Source organism: Notothenia rossii (genome assembly GCF_949606895.1).
Source record: "Notothenia rossii genome assembly, chromosome: 6".
In the NCBI taxonomy this organism is placed as follows: Eukaryota; Metazoa; Chordata; class Actinopteri; order Perciformes; family Nototheniidae; genus Notothenia; species Notothenia rossii.
In genome coordinates this window covers 45,933,445-45,955,526 of record NC_136909.1, presented here as the reverse complement: position 1 = coordinate 45,955,526, position 22,082 = coordinate 45,933,445, and the positions used below count along the sequence as shown (strand labels likewise).

The 22,082-nt window shown below is 44.9% G+C and overlaps 3 protein-coding genes across 10 annotated transcripts in view; 2 read left to right on the top strand and 1 right to left on the bottom strand.

Moving 5' to 3' along the window:
- Nucleotides 1–22,082, top strand: part of LOC307044843 (uncharacterized protein) — a 50,192-nt gene that overhangs the window by 9,502 nt on the left and 18,608 nt on the right. The window lies entirely within an intron of this gene.
- The window catches only part of LOC307044842 (uncharacterized protein), a 45,150-nt gene continuing 24,392 nt past the window's right edge, over nucleotides 1,325–22,082 (bottom strand). For all 3 annotated transcript variants that reach the window (XM_079690255.1, XM_079690257.1, XM_079690256.1), the window contains one exon: nucleotides 1,325–7,833. In XM_079690255.1, coding sequence (XP_079546381.1) covers nucleotides 7,697–7,833 — 137 coding nt within the window. In that variant the 3' untranslated portion in view covers nucleotides 1,325–7,696. The remainder of the gene's footprint in view (nucleotides 7,834–22,082) is intronic.
- Nucleotides 7,694–21,424, top strand: LOC307044840 (uncharacterized protein). Its single transcript, XM_079690253.1, has 2 exons — nucleotides 7,694–16,630; nucleotides 20,020–21,424. The coding sequence occupies exon 1, from the start codon at nucleotides 10,495–10,497 to the stop codon at nucleotides 11,596–11,598; it is 1,104 nt and encodes a 367-aa protein (XP_079546379.1). The 5' UTR covers nucleotides 7,694–10,494; the 3' UTR covers nucleotides 11,599–16,630; nucleotides 20,020–21,424.

Genomic DNA, 22,082 nt, shown 5'->3' with positions numbered 1-22,082 from the left:
GGCCCCCCTGGTCGTTCCCATGCTCCACTACAACAGTTTCCCGTGGGGGCCCCGATGGAGAGAGTAGCGGTGGATGTGGTGGGTCCTCTACCCTTGTCAAGCCGGGGTAACCGCTACGTGCTAACGGCCATAGACTATTTCACAAAATGTCCAGAAGCGTATGCCCTCCCTGATCAAGAAGCCGAGACAGCCACCGATGCCTTGGTGGCGGGCATGTTCAGCCGGTTTGGAGTACCGGAGACCCTGCACAGCGACCAGGGGAGAAATTTCGAGTCCCAGGTGATTGCCTCCATGTGCACACAACTGGGCATGCACAAAACTCGCACCTCCCCCTTGCGACCTCAGAGCGACGGACTAGTTGAGAGGTTCCATCGCACCATGGGACAACAGATGGCCATTCTCACGTCTGAGCATCAGCGCGACTGGGACGAGCATCTGCCCCTGGTGCTCATGGCATGTCGCTCGGCAGTACAGGAGTCCTCAGCCTGTTCTCCGGCCCTCCTCATGTTGGGGAGAGAGCTTTGCACCCCGGCTGTTTTGGCGTTTGCTCAGCCACCAGAGTCCCTGGACAAGCCTCCAGGGCCCGAGTACGCCAAGAGACTCCAGGACCGCCTGGATTCTGCTCACGCCTTTGCCCGCGATCAGCAGAAAAGTGCTGGGGTGAGACAGAAGCGGAACTATGACATCCGGAAAAGAGGGCAGCATTTCCGGGCTGGGGAGCTGGCTTGGGTCTACAGCCCACAGCGCAAGAAAGGCCGGTGCCCAAAACTGGACAGCCAGTGGGTTGGCCAGTGCAGAGTACTGGAGAGGGTGGGGGAAGTGGTCTACAGGGTGCAGCTGCCACCCAAGGGGAGAAAGGTGCTTCTCCACAGAGACAGGTTGGCTCTGTACAGAGGAGTCGCTTCCCCACAGGGAAACCCCACAGCAGTGCCTCAGCAGGAACTGAGTGCAACCCCATTTTCTTTCCCCTTTCCCCGCCTGGGCCGGAACCGGCCATCCCAGGCCTCCTGCCGAGAAGGCAGTCACGACCTCCGGGTCGTTTCAGAGACTTTGTGTGAGTAAAGGTTTTTTGGTGAGACCCCTTGTTTATTGTAGAGGGCAAGAATGCGCCCTGGTCTCACTGGAAGGGATGGTAGTCCACCCAGACCTTCCTAGCCAAAGTTCAGTGTGTTGTAGTGTTTGTGCTGAGTGTTGTTTGTTCCTCGTGGGCGAGGAACTTAGTAGTGGGGGGGTAGTGTAGCGACCCGGATAGGATGATGAGAGTGTCACTCAGGCATCCCCCGTCTCTCTGCCAATCACGGAGCGACACGGTGATGCTGGTATACGTGTGGGTCCGTGATTAGGGGAGCAGACGGGGGAGGGCGGGGAAGTTGTGATGTAGTCGGGGTTATAAAGGTGTGTGTGGGAGAGCTAGGAGAGTGTGTAAGGTGTAAACCCCAAGCTATATCTGTATCTGTGAGCATCAAAGTAAAGACGAGTTATTAAAGCCTAATAACTGGAAGCCTGTTTCCGACTCCATCTGTGATAGTTACAAGCCTTAATTTTCTCTAAATTGATTGATCAACTTTTAATACTTTTTAAGACCCCGCGTACACCCTGTTCTTTGAGAAAGGCAATAAAAACTGTGGACATTTTGAAAAAACGACATCTGTGAATACAGTAATTTGCTACCCTTGAAGCAAAGCTCTGCCATTGCTTTTGGTATTTGTTCAACACATTCGCAGCAGTCGGTTAGCGGTAGATGATCTATAAGATTATTATGATCCGGTAATGGGTTTACAACACCATCCTCTATAGTTAGTTGACATTTCTTCACTTTGTTCCTTTTTCTTTTCACCTTCCTTCTTTTTGTCTTTTTCGTTTTCCGTCCTATGGTCCCTTTTCTTTTCATTCGCATTCTGCGTTTGCTTTTCATTTTTCTTCTCCTTTTCATTTTCTTTTTCTTCGGTTTTCTTTACTTTTGCTTTTCTTATCTGCTAAATGTCGTTTGCGATCTTGGCGAGTGGTATGAGATATATTGTTTCTATAGAGGTTATCTATAATATCATCCTTTAAAGAAAATATATTCTTCATATGTCATGTTATCATAGTCCTCTTTTGTCCTAAAGACCTTACATGGATATGATATAGAGGAGAGCTCTTCTTCGGGAACATCCTCTCCCCTACTTTGTAACATCCATTCATTAAGCCCATATCCGTTATCCTGGTGATAATAAGGGTAGGTTACATCAGACTTGGTTTTTCTCAGATCCATGGCTAGTTTTCAACTGTCGTCTTAGTGGGGTCCTTCGTTTTAGATGATTTGCTGAGTGGGGTGGGACTTATTGCGTTGAGTGGGGGGAGTCATCTGTAGAATTGAGAGTTTTTTTCACCAGTATAATGTCCCTCTCTCTCTCTTTTTAAAAAGTTATTTTTCATCTATCATTTTCAACCAAGCAGCAAGAGGTCAAATTTAAGAATAAGTAATAGTTTGTCACGATTTTACGGGGAATAGTCAGAGCGCAATGTCACATCTTAAAGACAGTTTGAACTTGTTTGTAAAACGGACAGCACGTCAGTTTCAAGAAATGATGACACCGTGTTTATGCATGACATGCAAAATATCTTGAAGCCCTACAACCACAAAAAAAAAAAAGGTACAAGTATATTGTGTTAAAAATATGGCAAAAAGTCGTAATATTGTATAATGTATTGTTTAATCAAAACAGTGTTAAAATCACAAACTTGCCTTTTAGAGTCGCAGTCTTTTACAAAAATTCTGTTCTGTTTTGTTAAGAGCTAACAAAACATAGTAAACATCGCAATTATTCCCAAAACAAACTGGGAATGGGGACATCGATAACATATTTTAATGTTTAATTTTCTTTACATTGATGAACACTTTAAAACAAAAATAATGCTTACAAGTGTAAATGAGCCGGATTTTAGCTTTGAGCTAATTTCCATCTGTAGTCCCGTCACATACAGCATATAAGAACATGACATTTATATATATATACAGCAAAAATAAATACATGATAAATACAAGAGCATGAGCAGCATACAAGCATTTACCACATGGCAGTACAATGTAGCAGCTATGATATATAAAGTGCAAGATAAGATAAAAAGCGCTACATAAAAGTGCAAGAGGAGATACCCCTGTGTTAAAGGGGCAAGAGGAGATACCCCTGTGTTAAAGTGCATTTATTTAGCGGTGATTACACGTCTGTTTGTTGCTCAACCATTCTTTAAGTTGACCTTTAAAACTATTGAGAGTGGGACAATCCCGTATCTCAGTTGGGGGGCTATTCCACAATGAGCTGCCTTTAATGGAGAGGACATTTTGTCCAAAGGTGGTCCGTCTGTGGTGGACTTCACAGTCTCCTCTGGTTTCTGACCTAGTGCTGCGTCCAGTGTGTTTTCTGTGGATGAATTCCACCCAAGGGGAAGGGGGCCAGCCCATGTAAATATTATTTAAAAAAAACACATACTTTTAAAAGACTTAAAATTGTCAAAAACTCAAGAAATTGTGATTTTCAAGGATGGTACATTGGTGGTATGACTGTGGCTTTCTGTCAAACAGCTGGATAGCTCTCTTGAACAGCTGTTCTATGGGTTTCAGGTGTGTGGCGCAAGCGAACGACCAGTTTGTAAAACAGTATTCAATGTGGGATAGAATCATACAGTGGAGGTATGACTTTGCAGCATTGACAGTTAAGAAAAGGTCTAATTTGTTTAAAATGTTGCAAGTTAAATTTAATGGTATTGGATACTTTCTGGATATGTTTCTTAAAAGTCAAGTGCGAGTCCAATATGACACTCCCTGTTCAAGATACTTGAACTGGGAGACTAGTTCTATTTCTGCTCCATTTAAAAATACATTGGATCCTTCGATTTTGATTGATCGTTTACTGAACATCGTCGTTTGCATCAACAGGCCCACGATAAAGGACACATCCTTGACCTTGTCTGCTCCACCAACCTCACAGTACTCGACCTCCACCCCTGCCCCTTTCCCTGCTCTGACCACAAACTCATACAGTTCACCACCGCCTCCCCCGTCCGCCGCCCCCCCCCATACAGGAACATCACTTTCCGTAATTTACGCTCTGTCGATCCCCAGCACCTCTCCGACCTGCTATCCTCTACTCTCCCCCTGGACTCGAACCTCAGCTCACCCGATGATCAACTCAACCACCTTAATTCAACCCTACTCGCCTCCCCCAATAGCTTGGCCCCCCTCAAAAGGAAAAATTGCACTTTTAAAACCTCCTCACCCTGGTTCACCCCTGCACTCCGTAAACTGAAGCAAACCAGCCGCCAGCTTGAATGCCTAACCATGAAATCATCCCTCACAGTTCACCATGAATCCTACAAACTCCATCTCACTACCTACAGAGACCACCATCTTCATCGACCCCTCCCGTAACCCCAGGACCCTCTTCTCCACCGTCAACAAGCTCCTCAAACCCCGTACTGACACCCTCTCTTCCTCCACTTGCACTCTATAGAGTTAATTCCTCCAGTTTTTCTCTGACAAAATCACTGCCATTAATCACTCCCTATCCGCTGCATCTGAAACACAAACATCTCCCCCAACATCCACCGCCACAATTCCTCCCTCCATCTCCCTTGACCTCCCGAGCCCTCCTCCCCATGGCATTCTCTCCCAGTTCACTCTGGTTACCCCCCCTGAAATACTCCAACTGATCAGCTCGTCCAAACCCACAACCTGCTCGCTTGACCCTCTACCCACCCCTCTTCTGAAGTCCTGCCTCCCCGTCCTCTGCCCCTACCTTGTCAAACTTTTCAACTCCTCCCTGTCCCAAGGAACCGTTCCCTCTGCCTTCAAAGCTGCTGCTGTCACTCCCATCCTCAAGAAACCCGGTCTGGATCCCTCCTCCCTCAGTAATTACCGCCCCATCTCCAACCTCCCCTTTCTCTCAAAAACAATAGAATGCATCATCTCCAAACAACTCCACCGCCATCTCCAAAAAAATGACCTTTTTGAACCCCTTCAGTCTGGTTTTCGTCCTCACCACAGCACAGAAACGGCACTCATCAAAGTCCTCAATTCCCTCCTCACCTCTGCTGACACCGGTTCCCTCAACATCCTCATCCTCCTTGACCTGAGTGCAGCCTTCGATACCGTGAGCCACACCATCCTGCTTACCCGACTCCGGGATATCGGTATCGAAGGTACTGCACTCAGGTGGCTCCAGTCCTACCTCTCCGACAGATCCCACTTCATCTCCCTCAACAATCACTCCTGTACAGGGGCGGACTGGCCGTCGGGACGTTCGGGACGAATCCCGATGGGCCGGAACTGAAGTGGGCCGGTCGGACGATGTGGGCCGGCCGGTAACCGGAAGGGCTCGACATTAAATGGCCCGCTGGCCCGGAAGCACTATTTAGACACCCCGGGCCAGCATAACGTACTTTGCCCGCTCGGGCCACTAAAAATATTGCTTTAAAAAAATGGTCCTGTGGTATTGGTATTTTGACTAGCAATTTAATTAAATTGTTTCGTTTATCAACGCTACAACATAGCGTTTTGTGAGTCGGTTGTCGTTGTTAGGTGAAAAGCAAACAGCTTTTTGCTGCTGAGCGCAGCGCGAGCAGGCTCCCGTGAGCGCGCTCCTTCACTACAGACTATTGCGCCACCTAACCATTCGCCAAAATATTTTTAATACCAGCGGTAACCGGCCAAGCGCCGTGCAAAAAACAATCATCAAATAAAAGAAAGTAACCGGAGGAGTTAAAGGAGAGTGACAGGGAGCATGAGAAGAAGAGGGAGAGAAAGTTTCGGCCAGCTTGATCGATGGAGTTGGCTTCTAGTGGTGCAGTGACACGTCCTAAAACCCTTTAATAATCTATCGATTAGATTTATGATTCGAAAATTATAAAAGTAGGGTAGACATGTTGATATTATCCGGCTGAACAAAACGTGCATTTATCAAACAGGTTTGTTTTCCAGAGACCTTATTTCCAGCTATTTTCCAAAACCCTGTGGAGAAATCCTATTGCTTTTTCTCGAGGGAACCAGCAGCTTGCTTCCTGGTTTTAGGACGCGTCACTGTACCTCTCAATACGGTGCCAATATAAACAAGGTCTTCTGTCGGCTCTGTACATCAATGCCGACCTATGCTGACAAGTAAGTGAAGAGTAGACAATATAAAGGTATTGGCTTTAGGGAAATGTCCCAGCAGTTTAGGATAATGAAGGTTCTAATCTAATCAATTACATAGCCATTACATTTCTAACTCCTAATGACAGGAAGGCAGAAAGCGTTTTATACAAATAATAATACCGATAACAATAGCAGACATTTTTTAACAATGACCACAATATCATTATTTTAATAAACCAAATATGAACAATTGAGGAAAATTAGGAAGAACTGATGATTCAAGTAGTAATGTAGTTAGTGCATAAATTACTATTGCAACAAATGTGTTAATTTTCTTCATTATTAGTCGATTTTTTTTTTGGACGAAGTCCACCGGCCCAGAGGGCCAGTAGCATTTTACCCTTAATGTCTACCTCTGCGGTAAGTCACCCCCCCCTCCCGGTGCTCCCGATGGCCAGTCCGGGCCTGATAGGAGACCTTTAATTCAAACATATCTCTTGAATGAGGATGTCTTGGCTTAGCTATCTTTAACCTGTGAGTCAAAGGTGATGTCGTACTAGAATGAAACAACATCAGGCAGTGGCATAGCCTGTGTCTTGCGTAAAATGTTTTTAGAAAATAGATTTTGGTGGTTCAATTAACAGTGTATGCCACCATGTTGCATTCCTGCACGAGTCTTTTCTCAGCAGTCGCTGCGCAAACTCTTTCTCTATCAATCATAGAATGTATCAGTGTACGGTTAACTGTATTAAGGGTTAAACTCATAACTTTATAACTTAGGGTTTAATGTAATTGTAAAGCCATTGTGCCACTGAAAACACAATAACAACTCAGGAGGGAGCCAGTCTAGATTTCCTTTTGAGGGCCACCAGCTGCAGAGAGTTAACTAATTAAAGGGGCGTGGCCCAACAGCTGTGAGAACTCAGCAATCAGGTATCCATTTTAGGTAGCACTTTCCTGGAGCGTCAGCTTCAGCGTCAGACAGACGAAGACTGACAAAGACATTAGAGTCCTGCGGGAGTCTCTGAAGAACCAGTGTAACAGCCTAGTGAGGCCTGTTAACATCACATTTATATTAAAAGATTTGTGTTCCCGGCCATACCAATACAGTGAGAAAGACAGCACAATATGTGTAAAATTGTTTATTTATACAAAGTTACGTTAAAAAAACTCCTTTGATAAATACTTAAAATAGCATAAGGTTAAAATAATGTTTAATAAATATAAACCAGTTACTTAAGAATTACAGTTCGAGCAGGGGTTTATAAAATCCTGTCCGCTTGGAACCGAACTCCACTTCCCCTTTTTGCCAGGCGGAAGTGGAGGGTTCAAGTCCCTTCCAGGAAATTCAGTGCCAGGATTTCCACGTTGCCGGCCCGCCGCACTCTGTCCATCAGCCTCTGGTCGCGGAGCCTCAGGAGGCAACAAAAAGGAGACTCAGGGGACAACAATGTAACTTTTGTGACGTAAACCCACAAACCCAAAGGCAGGAGAAATAGCCACTTCCCTTAATCTGGAGTTTGTTTGAGCGTCAAATCCGATGGTTAGATAGAGGGTCTGGTCCAGCCGACAGGAAGAGGAACTTCATGGGACCGTTCTTTGCGAGGAGCAGGAAGGATCCGGTCTGATCTGCGGCGAGGTGAGGAGGAGCAGGAGGGATCCGATCCGGTCCGATTTGCTGCGAGGTGAGGAGGAGCAGGAGGGATCCGATCCGGTCCGATCTGCGGCGAGGTGAGGCAGCAACTGTCAAGAGAAGAATAGCTGCCATCTAGCAGGTAGTCGGCGTATTTATGGGGGAGTGGATTTGGCAACTGGCGAATGAGATTTCTGATTTTCACTGGGTGCCGGTGTGTCAATCAGCAGTGTCTGTGTCTTTGTTGTGACAGTTCGTTGAGGAGGTTAAACAAGCATGCAAATAAAAAGAGTTAATCGCTATATAGCGCACAACATTAAAATCACAACACTATATGTAACATGCAACAGTTATATAAAAGGTTTAACCATCTGTCTAACATACTGACTTTATTCACTTTGTGACACCAGCACCTTACCGTGGTAGAGAGGTTTGTGTGCCCTGATGAACCTGGGGGCTGTGTTGTCTGGAACCTTGTGTTCCTGGTAGGCTCTCCCATGGCAAATTGGTCTCAGGCAAGGGGCCAGACTAATATTGATTCAAAAGACCTCATTAAAGAAAAAACAAGAAGTGAGGATACCCGGCCCGGAGGAAGCCTGGGGTCCCCTTCTGGAGCCAGGCCCAGAAGGAGGACTCGTTGGCGAGCGTCTGGTGGCCGGGCTTGCCACGGAGCCCGGCCGGGCAGAGCCCGAAAAGGCAACGCGGGCCCACCACCTACGGGAAACAGCGATGGTGTGCTGCCAGAAGGGTGGCAGTGAAAGCAGAGGGTCTCGACGGACCAGACCCGGGCGACAGAAGCTGGCTTTGGGGACGTGGAACGTCACCTCTCTGGGGGGGAAGGAGCCGGAGCTTGTGCGGGAGGTGGAGCGTTACCAGTTGGATCTGGTTGGGCTCACCTCTACGCACAGCGTCGGCTCTGGAACCTTACTTCTGGATAGGGGTTGGACTCTATTCTTCTCCAGAGTTGCTCAAGGTGTGAGGCGCCGGGTGGGTGTGGGGATACTCACAAGTCCCCGGTTGGATGCTTCGTTTTTGGAGTTTACCCCAGTGGACGAGAGGGTTGCCTCCCTACGCCTGCGGGTTATGGGGGGGGGGGAAATCTCTGACTGTTGTGTGTGCTTATGCACCCAACAGCAGTTCAGAGTATACGGCCTTCTTGGAGACCCTGGAAAGAGTCTTGTATGGGGCTCCTGAAGAAGACTCTTTAATCTTGCTGGGAGACTTCAACGCACATGTGGGCAATGATGGAGACACTTGGAGGGGCGTGATTGGGAGGAACGGCCCGCCTGATCTGAACCGGAGTGGTGGTTTGTTACTGGACTTCTGTGCTAGTCATGGATTGGCCATAACAAACACCATGTTCGAACATAAGGATGCTCATAAGTGTACGTGGTACCAGAGCACCCTAGTCAGAAGGTCCATGATCGATTTCGTTATCGTATCATCGGACCTGAGGCCGTATGTTTTGGACACTCGGGTAAAGAGAGGGGCGGAGTTGTCAACTGATCACCATCTGGTGGTGAGTTGGGTCGAGTGGCGGAGGAAGCCTCTGGATAGACCTGGTAAACCCAAACATGTAGTTCGGGTGAACTGGGAACGTCTGGAGGAGGCCCAAGTTCACTCACAACTCCGGCGGACTGGGAGTACGCTTATCCAGTCTACATGTGTTTTGTAGACTTGGAGAAGGCGTATGACCGGGTTCCCAGGGAGTTACTGTGGGATGTGCTGCGGGAGTATGGGGTGAGGGGGTCTCTACTCAGGGCCATCAAATCTCTGTACTTCCAAAGTGAGAGCTGTGTCCGAGGTCCTCTGCAGTAAGTCGGACTCATTTCCGGTGAGGGTTGGCCTCCGCCAGGGCTGCGCTTTGTCACCAATCCTGTTTGTAATATACATGGATCGGATTTCGAGGCGTAGTCGTGGGGGAGGGGGTCTGCAGTTCGGTGGACTAAGGATTGCACCACTGCTTTTTGCAGTTGATGTGGTTCTGATGGCTTCATCGGTCTGCGACCTTCAGCACTCACTGGATCGGTTCGCAACCAAGTGTGAAGCGGCTGGGATGAGGATCAGCACCTCCAAATCTGAGGCCATAGTTCTCGGCAGGAAACCGAGTAGGGAATGAGTCCTTACCCCAAGTGAAGGAGTTCAAGTATCTCGGGGTCTTGTTCTCGAGTAAGGGAACAATGGAGCGTGAGATGGGCCGGAGAATCGGAGCAGCGGGAGCGGTACTGCAGTCGCTTTACCGCACCGTTGTGACAAAAAGGGAGCTGAGCCAGAAGGCAAAGCTCTCTGTTTACCGGGCCATTTTCGTTCCTACCCTCACCTATGGTCATGAAGGATGGGTCATGACCGAAAGAACGAGATTGCGGATACAAGCGGCCGAGATGGGTTTTATCCGCAGGGTGGCTGGTGTCTCCCTTAGGGATAAGGTGAGGTCATTCGGGAGGGACTCGGAGCTGAACTGCTCCTCCTCCGCGTCGAAAGGAACCAGTTGAGGTGGTTCGGGCATCTAGTTAGGATGCCACCTGGGCGCCTCCCTAGGGAGGAGTTCCAGGCATGTCCAGCTGGGAAAAGACCAAGGGATAGACCTAGGACCAGGTGGAGGGATTATGTCTCTTCGCTGGCCTGGGAGCGCCTTGGGATCCCCCAGTCAGAGCTGGTTGATGTGGCCAGGGAAAAGAAAGTTTGGGGCTCTCTGCTGGAACTGCTACCCCCGCGACCCGACCACGGATAAGCGGGAGAAGATGGATGGATGGATGGGAGTCACGAGGGAGGCAAAGAGGAGGCAACTCCTACTTTGATTGAGCTAAGTATCGCTGGTGTTTTATTTGTTTTTTTAGCCCCTCATGCTATAATCATGTGTATTTTATCCATTCCTGTTCATGTGTCTTCTCGCAATTATCACTGGCCCTGTGTATCTCCTAATCGGTATAACCGGCCTGCTCTCGTCTATCCCACATGTTCCACTGAGATCCAACATCTAGTTTCAGGTAGCCTGTGGAACTGCCAGTCAGCTGTTCCTAAGGCTGACTTCATCTCTGGCTACGCTTCCCTGCAGTACCTGGATTTCCTTGCTCTAACTGAGAACTGGATTACTCCATCCAACACAACCACCCCAGCAGCTCTCTCCAGAGCATATTCCTTCTCCCATACACCCAGACCCTCTGGCAGAGGAGGTGGCACTGGTCTCCTGCTCTCTCCCAACTGGAGCTTTTCCCTCTTCAAGCTACCTAACTTCACTCCTTCCACCTTTGAATTCCATGCCGTCACAGTAACCCATCCTATACAATTAACCATTGTTGTTCTCTACCGTCCACCAGGCGCCTTGGGGGACTTCTTGGAGGAGTTAGATAATCTCCTCTCACACATCCCTGAAACTGGCCCTCCCGCTGTACTTCTCGGAGACTTCAACCTCCAGACAGGGAAGATAGACGAACTAACATCTATGTTAACCACCTTTGCTTTCTCACTGTCTCCATCCCCACCAACTCATAAAGCTGGCAATGTCCTTGATCTCATATTCTCAAGGAACTGCACTACTTCTAACCTCTCTGTAAACCCGCTCCACATATCCGATCACTTCTTCATTTCATTCTCTCTACCCCTTTCCAAACATAACAAACTAATCTCTTCTAATTCTACACCTGTCCGCCGCAACCTTCGTTCCCTCTCCCCCTCTCCCCCTCTACGTTTGCCTCATCTGTGCTCTCAGCCCTCCCTTCCTGTGACTCGTTCCAACTCCTGCCTCCAAACTCTGCTACAGAAACTCTCCTCTCTACTCTCTCATCCTCTCTGGACTCTCTCTGTCCTCTCACATCTCGGCAGGCACGTCAGTCCCCTCCTGCTCCCTGGCTAAATGATGCACTGCGTGCTAATAGAACCATCCTTCGTGCAGCAGAGCGGAAACGGTGGAAATCCAAACACCATGACGACCTCCTAACCTATCAGGCTCTCCTCTCCTCTTTCTCTGCTTCCATCTCTCAGGCAAAAAGCACTTTCTTTCAAGATAAGATCCAATCTTCCTATTCCAATCCCCAAAAACTATTTTCCATCTTCTCCACCCTCTTGGACCCCCCAAAGCCCCTTCCCCCTCCTCCCTTCTGTCAAGCGACTTTGTTAACCACTTTGAAAAAAAGGTTGATGATATTCGCTCTTCTTTTTCTGACTCACCTTTACTCACCGCTGGGTCACCAGACCCTCCCTTCACCCACCCATTGACCTCCTTTTCCCCTCTCTCTCCGAGTGAGGTTCTTACCCTCATTACCTCTTCCCGCCCTACCACCTGTCCTCTGGACCCTATTCCTTCAAACCTCCTTCAGACTAACGCTCCTGATATTCTACCGTTTCTCACCCATTTCATCAACACTTCTCTAACTTCTGGTCACTTTCCAAACAGTCTCAAGGAGGCAAGAGTAAACCCTCTCCTAAAGAAACCCACTCTCAACCCGACATCTCTCAGTGGATGTCTGTTCACCACCTCAAGCTCAACCTTGACAAGACTGAACTGCTTTTCCTTCCGGGAAAAGATTGTCCCACTCTTGACCTAACAATCAACATCGGCACCTCTATTGTTTCCCCGACTCAGACTGCAAGGAATCTAGGTGTGACCCTAGATAACAAACTGTCCTTCACTGCAAACATCGCTGCTACAACCCGCTGCTGCAGATATACGCTTTACAACATCAGGAGGATACGTCCCCAGCTGACCCAGAAAGCGACGCAGGTTCTGGTCCAGACTCTTGTCATCTCACGCCTAGACTACTGCAACTCCCTCCTGGCTGGTCTACCTGCATGTGCCATCCGACCTCTGCATCTCATCCAGAATGCAGCTGCTCGTCTGGTCTTCAACCTTCCTAAATTCTCCCACACCACGCCGCTCCTCCGCTCCCTTCACTGGCTTCCAGTAACTGCTAGAATCCACTTCAAGACAATGGTACTTGCGTACCATGCTGCGAATGGATCTGGCCCTTCCTACATCCAGGACATGGTTAAACCGCACACCCCAGCATGTGCACTCCACTCTGCATCAGCCAAACAGCTCGCTGCACCCGCACTGCGAGGGGGACCCAAGTTCCCATCAGCAAAAACATGTGGGTTTGCTATCCTGGCTCCAAAATGGTGGAATGAGCTCCCCATTGACATCAGGACAGCAGAAAGTTTACACATCTTCCGGCGCAGACTGAAAACTCATCTCCTTCGACTCCACTTCGAGCGATATAACTATTAACAAAGCACTTATATACTAATAAAGGACTGGCTTATCTAAAGCCAGTTGAGTAGCACTTGAAATGTTTTAGCTCTATGAAACCTGATGTACTTATATGATTCTGTTTTCTTCAAGTTTGTATTTTGTTGGTCGAATGCACTTATTGTAAGTCGCTTTGGATAAAAGTGTCAGCTAAATGCAATGTAATGTCAACTTTTGGTTTCTTGAAAGATGGTAATGTAGTGTGATGTAATTCAAATGCAATTGTATGCCGATGATGTGGTCATCTTTGTATATGGGAAAAAAAAAAGAAATGATCTCATCCTGTCTCTCAAATGCTTTGGACAAGGTTCAACACTGGCTGAACAACATTTGCTTACAGTTAAACGTAAAAAAAAAGTATGCATGATGTTCAGCAAACGACCAGTCAAAATCGAAGGATCCAACAAACGGAGCAGAAATAGAACTCCCACTTCAAGTATCTTGGAGTCATAATGGACTCGAACTTGACTTTTAAGAAACATATTAAGAAAGTATCAAATACAATTAAATTCAACTTGAAAAATGTTAAACAAATGAGACCCTTCTTAACTGTCGATGCTGCAAAGTTGTACTGTCTACTATACAGTCATACTGTATGATTCTATCCCACATTGAATACTGTTTGACAAACTGGTCGTTTGCTTGTGCCACAAACCTGAAACCCATAGAACAGCTGTACAAGAGAGCTATCAAGGTGTTTGACAGAAAGCCACATTCATACCACCACTTTACCATCCTTGAAAAACACAATTTCTTGAGTTTTGACAATTTAAAGTCTTTTATAAGTATGTGCTTTATTTATAAATGTTTTCCATTAGGGGAATTCATCCACAAAAACACACTGGACTCTGCACTAGGTCAGAAACCAGACTGTGAGGTCCACCGCAGACGGACCACTTTTGGACAAAATGTCCTTTCCATTAAAGGCAGCTCAATGTGGAATAGCCTCCCAACTGAGATACGGGATTGTCCCACTCTCAATAGCTTCAAAGGTCAACTCAAAGAATGGTTAAGAAACAAACAGATGTGAAATCACATCTAAATGCACTTTAACACAGGGGTATCTCCTCTTGCACTTTATGTAGCTCTTGTATCTTGTCTTGCACTTTAAATATCGTTGCTGCTATATTGTATTGCCATGTGGTGAATACTTGTGTATGCTGCTCTTGCTCTCTTGCTCTTTTTGCATAACATGTATTTTGTTTTTGCTATGTTTGTAAAATGTACATTTCTTAAATGTTTTATGTGAGGGACTGCGGATGGAAATTAGCTCAAAGCTAAATCTGGCACTGTTACGCTTAACGCATTTTAATGTTTTAAGTGTTCATTTCTGTGCATTGTCCCTGCCAAATAAACGATTAAATAAAAAAATTAAATTAAATTAATTCACATGTTTAGAGATAAATAAACCTTTTTTTTTTTGCAATATGGTGGTAAAAAAAAAAATGCAATTAAATGCGGCATTTCTAATAAAAACTGTGTTAGGGTTAGTTTAATGGCAAATTCGGCTTTCCACATACGAGAACACTGGGCTTTATAAACATACAATAAACAGAAACGAGATCCTAAAATTCTGTGCCAATTGTTATAAATGTCTGAATGTGGAGTATGTGTGTGTGTGACACAGTGTGAGTTTATAAGGTTGGACCTAAATCACTTAGATTCGGATTGTTATACATATCTTTATTAATAAATTGTGTATAGAGCCCAACATTATGAAGCAATGTTCGCTTACACAGTTTTACATCCAACTTCTTAATATTTCTCTCAATGTACAAAATCATTGCTTGCTCCCCAGACCCAGATATGGTCATGTTGTCCTGCGAGAAACACTGATGAAGCCAGCAATTCCATTTCTGGCCGTGATTGGAGGGTTTTTGTTCCTAATAGTCCCACTGCTCCAGGGTTGAATAGGAAAAGAAGCATGAGTCAGTGAAACAGGAAAAAACAAGGCTTCGTGGTTTCCAGCTTTATCTATAATCTGAGACAGCCCTTCTTGGTTCCCAGCCTACTGATTTATTGGTTAGTAACATCTGCTGTCGAATAACCCTTGTTGTCATAATAATCAGTGTAATGTGTCACAGTGGGTCACTAACCTGGAAACATTGTCGTATTGTTGATAAGGGGTAACATTTAATCATCAACATGAATCACGTTTCGGAATGCTCTCCCTGCTCTGCTCCACCTATCCTGGCTGCCGGTTGACCTTTTTATAACAATTATGCAATGATCCTCAGCCAGGTATTCAGGATATATTTGGCAAGATGAGTCATTTACAGTAATAATAGGTTTATTTTATGTGATTGTGTTTTATGCATTAACTGGTTACTAGAGAATGAATAAATAATGTATTTAAAATCCTTTCTGGTATAAATATCCATGTAATATCTTATCTATTTCTAATGAATGAAAATGTCATTATTTATTGGACTATTTAAAAAAAGTAAAACATGTTCGAGCAGGACGTTGGTTGTTGCTGAAAGGGATGGACCATATTGTGAAGCCAGCACTTTGTATTAATTTCTCATGGTTAGAGTTGACAGGCAGACACAGTGCCGGCTGATTCACCCTCTGCAGGATCTTGGTGGTTTTTATTCAGAGCTCGGCACTCTCAGATGTGGCCAACCCTGTCTCCTAAAAACAACCCGGTATCACGGCAAGACGTGAACATGTGACGATTTACCATGCTGGGAGACGTGAATATGTCACGGTTTTGTCCCTTCAAAACGTGACAGTTACACAGTATTGTTAACCCATGTTAACCAGTGGAGAAATACCCGGAAGTGCCAAGCAAAGGCTCTACCGTGCCTATTGGTCGGTTTTTATTTTCAAAATTAGATGTTTTAAATTTATTTTTTAATCCTCACACTCGATTTCGCCGATGTTCTTGTGGCCCTAGCTGGTCGACACCTCTTTCAGCAGAAACAAAGGCTACATTCATGTATTACATCGATGTTAATCCCCTTCAAGCGTGAAAGTTACACGGTATTGTTAACATGGAGAAATACCCGGAAGTGCCAAGCAAATGGTCTACCGCGCCTATTGGTCTGTTTTTATTGTCAAAATTAGATGTTTTTAATTGTTTTTTTAATCGTCACACTCAATTTCGCCGATTTTCTTGTGGCACTAGCTGGTCGACACCTCTTTTAGCAGAAACAAAGGCTACGATGTTAATCCATTTGTGTTGTTGTGGAAATACCGGACGTGACGTTGTGTGATCGATTAGCAACTGAACTCCGTGAAAAATAAACACCACTAAGGTTCAAGGGTCAAGGGTTTTTGTTATCAGATGCTAGCTACAGTGTAATTTTGGCATTTCAAATCTTAGATCCCGAGCTCCTCCAACAGTGCAACATAATATAAATAGGACATAATAAGAAAATAAATAAAGATAGATAAAAAATAGTGCAAAATGCACCACTTTTGGTTCAAATGATGAAACCAGTAGATTCATTCATTTATTTATTTTTGTTGCCCCAGCTAAATCGATATTAATCCATTTATGTGGTTGTGGAATTACTGTACGTTACATTGTGCGGTCGCGTAGTAAGTGAACACCATGCTACCGATTACTATCCGATGACCTTGAACGCACCGGACATCGGCTACAACCTCCTCTCTGTCTGACTTCGTCAAGCAGGTCATGTGCTGCACCGCATGCCTCCAATATTTTATTATTTATTGCAAGTAAATCAGTTGTAGTTACATACCTTTTTAAAGCACGAGCTAGCTAAACACATATTAGCTTTACTTGACTGGAGATATAGTGCAGTGGTGAGTCCTACAACCCAGAAGTGAGTTAGCATTTTAAAACTATTGGTTCCCTCGTCTCAGAGTTAATGGGATTTCTCCATAGGATCTTGGAAAATAGCTAGAAATAAGATCTGTGGAAAACGAACCTGCTTGATAAATGCACATTTTGTTCAGCCGGATAATCTCCACATATCTACCCTACTTTTATAATTTTCGAATCATAAATCTAATGACCAGAAGCAAAATGCTAACGTTATGCTATAAACGAACTACAGACCATGGATGTATAATAAGAACCTTTAGAATAATTAACTTTTAGAAGTACACCAAAACATAACTGCTAACAATGTAAATGCTGTGTTGGAAACAAAGTTAATGTAAGAACATGTTGAGTTAAATACTTTTGGCACTGTATATACAAAGCTTGGAAAAATGCCTATTGTGGCTTTTATACTTGCATACAGTGGCAACTAATAGTATTGTGAAGAAATGTCATGACAACCATCTACAGACTGTTACTGCACGTTGATTGTTGTGGTCCTATTTAGGACCAGTGCTTGAATTGGAATAAAAAAGGTGCCAGTACTCTAAATCAGCAACAAGTATTTGGCACAAAGTCATAGTATATCCTATAATGCTGGTGGGTTTGTCTCTTTACTGTATATTTTAGAAAGGCTCACTGTACTTAAACAAAATGACTCAGGGTGCATCTGAGATTAGAGGGGGTGCAGTGGTAAAGTGCTATTTTTATAAGTGGGGAGTGGACCTGACACCCTCTAGTCTAGGAGGGTCCGGGGGCATGCTCCCCCGGGAACATTTTTTTTTAAATATTGAAGTTAGAGGCATCAATCTGGTGCACTTTGAGAGCAAAACTTCTCCCACCTCTGACAATAAATCCTGAGTGGTTACCAAAATAAAACCCTGCTCTGAAGGTTATTTTCATTTTACAAATCCTGCACTCAGCTTTGCTTTCTCCAATATCATTGAAATGCAGCTTCTTTTTTCGGCTCTGTCGAGCTGGCCTGTACCACTACATCTGCTGTCTTTGGAGCGTCTGCCCCCCACCCTTCTTTCACATAATGGTATGATCCTAGTGTGTCCTCGCATATGATTGGCCGCATGGTGGCCCAGATAAATAAAGTCCAGCCCCTGCCTGCAAGGATTCTCGGCAAGAATAGGAGCGGCTGGAGATTCTGCTCTCCCCGACGGGAGTCTGCTTTTCTGGCGGCATCTCGCGATCGGCGTGTTGGAGACCTTTGAATTAAAGTATCAAGTCACCTCAAGTCAGAAGGCTCAAGTCCAAGTCAAGTCCAGAGTCATTGGTGTTCAAGTCGAGTCGCAAGTGTTTTGTGATTTTGTCAAGTCGAGTCCAAAGTCATCAAATTGGTGACTCGAGTCCAAGTCATGTGACTCGAGTCCACACCTCTGTTGTATAGTACACTATGTTTTTATGTTCAGTAGAATGGTATATTCAGTGCTTGAATTGGAATAAAAAAGGTGCCAGTACTCTAAATCAGCAACAAGTATTTGGCACAAAGTCATAGTATATCCTATAATGCTGGTGGGTTTGTCTCTTTACTGTATATTTTAGAAAGGCTCACTGTACTTAAACAAAATGACTCAGGGTGCATCTGAGATTAGAGGGGGTGCAGTGGTAAAGTGCTATTTTTATAAGTGGGGAGTGGACCTGACACCCTCTAGTCTAGGAGGGTCCGGGGGCATGCTCCCCCGGGAACATTTTTTTTTAAATATTGAAGTTAGAGGCATCAATCTGGTTGCACTTTGAGAGCAAAATGAAGAGATATATGGATACCTCTCAACATCCATAATGAAACAACTGTAAACAGATTTACTTTTTCTTTATGGATATAAAAGAAAGTAAAGCTTGACTCCTACTGGCTGGTTAAATGACTCCTCGTCCCTGAGGCCACTACCAGTTTTTTGTGCCATTTTGCTGGATTTATTTGTCAATAGCGTTGCTGCACAAAGTGATAGCCCTCTAGTTTAAATATACTACCCAAAAAGAAACATATGGAGATGGGTTACTATTTAAAAAAAATTGCTAATCTATTTGGGAACAGTGGAGCCGGGCCTCAAATCCTATAGGGGGGTCCGGGGGCATGCTCCCCCGCTAAGATTTTTTTTTTTAAATGTTGGACTTAAATGCATCAATCTGGTGCATTTTGAGGGGGAAATAAAGAGACTACACCCATATGAAACAAAAATGTATACATTTAAATAATCGTAAAATCATAAGTACATGGCCATAACCAATAACATACAATATCCAATATGAAAAAACATTGAAACTTGTTTATTTATTTGTTTTTGGTTCATTTATAGTTGTGAGTGTGTCTGGGCTCCTGAATCGGCCTCTCCTGTCTCCCTCCTCTCCCCCCTGCTCCTCTTTGAGGCAACAGCAAAGACTAGTTTTAGCTCTCAACAAGTTTATCTTACCTTTTTTCACCTAGTTAACATTTTGTTTGTATTATTCATGCATATTTTACTAATCACTACCCCCTCAAATGGAAATATGTGTTTACATAAATGGTGACCGAACCGTTTGAGACCCACTGAGATAACTTAAACTAAGTGAACTATCTAAAGACTCAGAAAGTAATTTACCTCACCAGAGCTGTAGTTTTCAGCCTCTCAGTCTGACAGCAAAGGACTTTCCCTCCACCTTGTTGTTGAAAAAGCTCCTTATATCCGTTAGCGCAGCTAGCTAGCACCAGATGCTAACAACAATACACGTAACCGGTGCGCGCGCTTTCTCGCTCGCTCGCGCCACACATACACCAACACACACCCTCCCGAGCTTGAATGACACACAGAGACCAATCGAGGGCATTAGTATGATCTGTATGAAAGTGGCAATGTCGGCAGGCCACGTCATGTAGACAGCCAGTCACCCTCTGTGAGGCAGAGTCAGACCCACATTTGCGCTGCGTTGCGTTTACAATAATATACGTATATTGCCGGTGGCTGAGTACCGGCATTTTACTGAGTACCGGCAAGGTGCCGGTACTCAGTAAGAAGTGCCGGTACCACATGGGTAAAAATCAGAAGTGCCGGTACTGCGTACCGGTGAGTACCGGCCCAATTCAAGCACTGTTTAGGACAAAACGTTCAGAGCTGTCCTTGTTCCAGTCCGCCCCTGATTGATTAGTGCTTTAACTCGTAAATTACCCCCAATGTTAAAGCTTGTTGACGATATGTGAGATTGTAAATTTTCATGCATTCTAAAGTGTTCACTGTATTTTTTTCCTTCAACAGATACCAAACCAAAGCAAGATCAAACAGCACTTTTAAGAGCCTTTTTCAATTTCTTCTCTTCTCCCTCCTCAGAGCTATATTCCCTACATTTCTTCCTGTCTTCTCCCCATTTTTACCATCTTCATCTCTGTCTCTTTACCACTTTCTCTTTTGTATTTATACGCACACACACACACACACACACACACACACACACAGACACACACACACACACACACACACACACACACACACACACACACACACACACACACACACACACACACACACACACACACACACACACACACACACACACACACACACACACACACACACACACACACACAGGGGCGGACCTAGCACATTTGGTGCCCTAGGCGAGCTTCACCACTGCGCCCCGCCCCCAAAAAAATATCAAAACATCTTAACAGTTATACAGTAAAGTACTGCAGCTTTATTTATTACAAGCAAGAACAAGAGCTAAGAATAAATGTAAAGTGCACACTAAAGAATTAAAACAAATAAACAACTTAGCTAACAAACAATAATAATATCAATAACAAACAATAAAAGAATGTGCAAATTTGCTTTCAAAGAAAATTAAGAAGAAATGTAAAGTGCACACTAAAGAATTAAAACAAACAACTTAGCTAACAAACAATAATAATAATAACAATAACAAACAATAAAATAACGTGCACATTTGCTTTAAAAGAAAATTATGTATTGTAAAATATGTTACACATGTCAAATAATCAAAATATAATATGCTAAATAAACAAACAAATACATAAAAATTACAAATTCACTTTGTCTCAAGAACTATTTACATTCCACTCCCTATCATCACACAAGGTTGGCCTACATATTAGCTCCTACTGGTTTCCATTTACAGTGCAATCCTTCTGGCCTTCCTCGCTGCAAAGTCATCAATCACATCATCATATGAAATCTGACCACCAACCTCATGGTTAATACTGATTACAGCCAGACCACTGAGGCGTTCTTGAGCCATGGTGGACCTCAGGTATGTTTTCAAGAGTTTTAATTTGGAAAAACTCCTCTCGGCTGAAGCTACTGTTACTGGTAGCGTTGCACTGATCCGCAGAGCAATACACAAGTTGGGATATATTTCGGTGAGCTGCTTTGTGTGTATGAATTTCAACAACTCAAGAGTTGTCATGCTCTTTGATGGCAAGTCAGGTACATTTTCCAACTCCTGAGCCAGCTCCTTCCCATCCAAATCAGATTGCCCTCCATGGCTTAAGGTGTGTGCAAGTGCCTCTGCTTGCTTCATCAGCTCTTGGTGTGGCAGGTCTGGGAAGTTGTACAGAATGCCAAACTTGTCTTGCACATGTTCAAGAGTGGTAAACCTCTCCTTTTGTGCTGACACTGCAGCATCTACCACCACGTTAAAGAACGTTACCTCCAGATTTTGAGGCATTCCTCAATGGCTCATCAGGAGACTCATATGAGAAGTGCCTCTTTGTTGACTTCAGCCGCTTTTGCACAAGGACTGCATCCACATTCATGTCTTCACACATGTCCTTGGCTGATGTTTGTGCAGCCACAAAGCCTGTGGCTCTGTAGGATTTGAGAGCTTTTTCAGTCTTTTTCAGTAGACTTACTGCTACATCCACTTGCATTGTTTGGGACTGCAGGACTTTGCTCACCTGCTGAATTTGACTTAACATGTCATACCAGACCACTGTGCACAGTGAAAAGCGGAATGACCCCACTTCTTCTGCCAGAGACTGGGCTTCAATCCTGATGATTGGGTCTTTGGCCTGGTTTCTCACCTCAAGCAGTGCCTCTCTCACAGCTGCGGCTTCATATCGCAGAGGCTCCACAGCTTTCACTCTGCTCTCCCATCTGGTTTCTGACCACATTTTGAGTGAAAGGTTGACGTGTTTCTTGAGGATGGCCCATCTCTGTGTAGAGGCAGAAAACAGGCAGTATAGCTTCTGCACAATGCCAAAAAATGATATGGCATCTTTGGAGCTTTTGGCAGCATCAGCAATGACCAAATTGAGTGTATGTGCCCCACAAGGCACAAACAAAGCTCTTGGGTTCAACTGCAG

Excerpts from the sequence above, each read along its gene's own strand:
- LOC307044840 (XM_079690253.1), top strand. The coding sequence starts at position 10,495 with ATGGATGGGAGTCACGAGGGAGGCAAAGAGGAGGCAACTCCTACTTTG.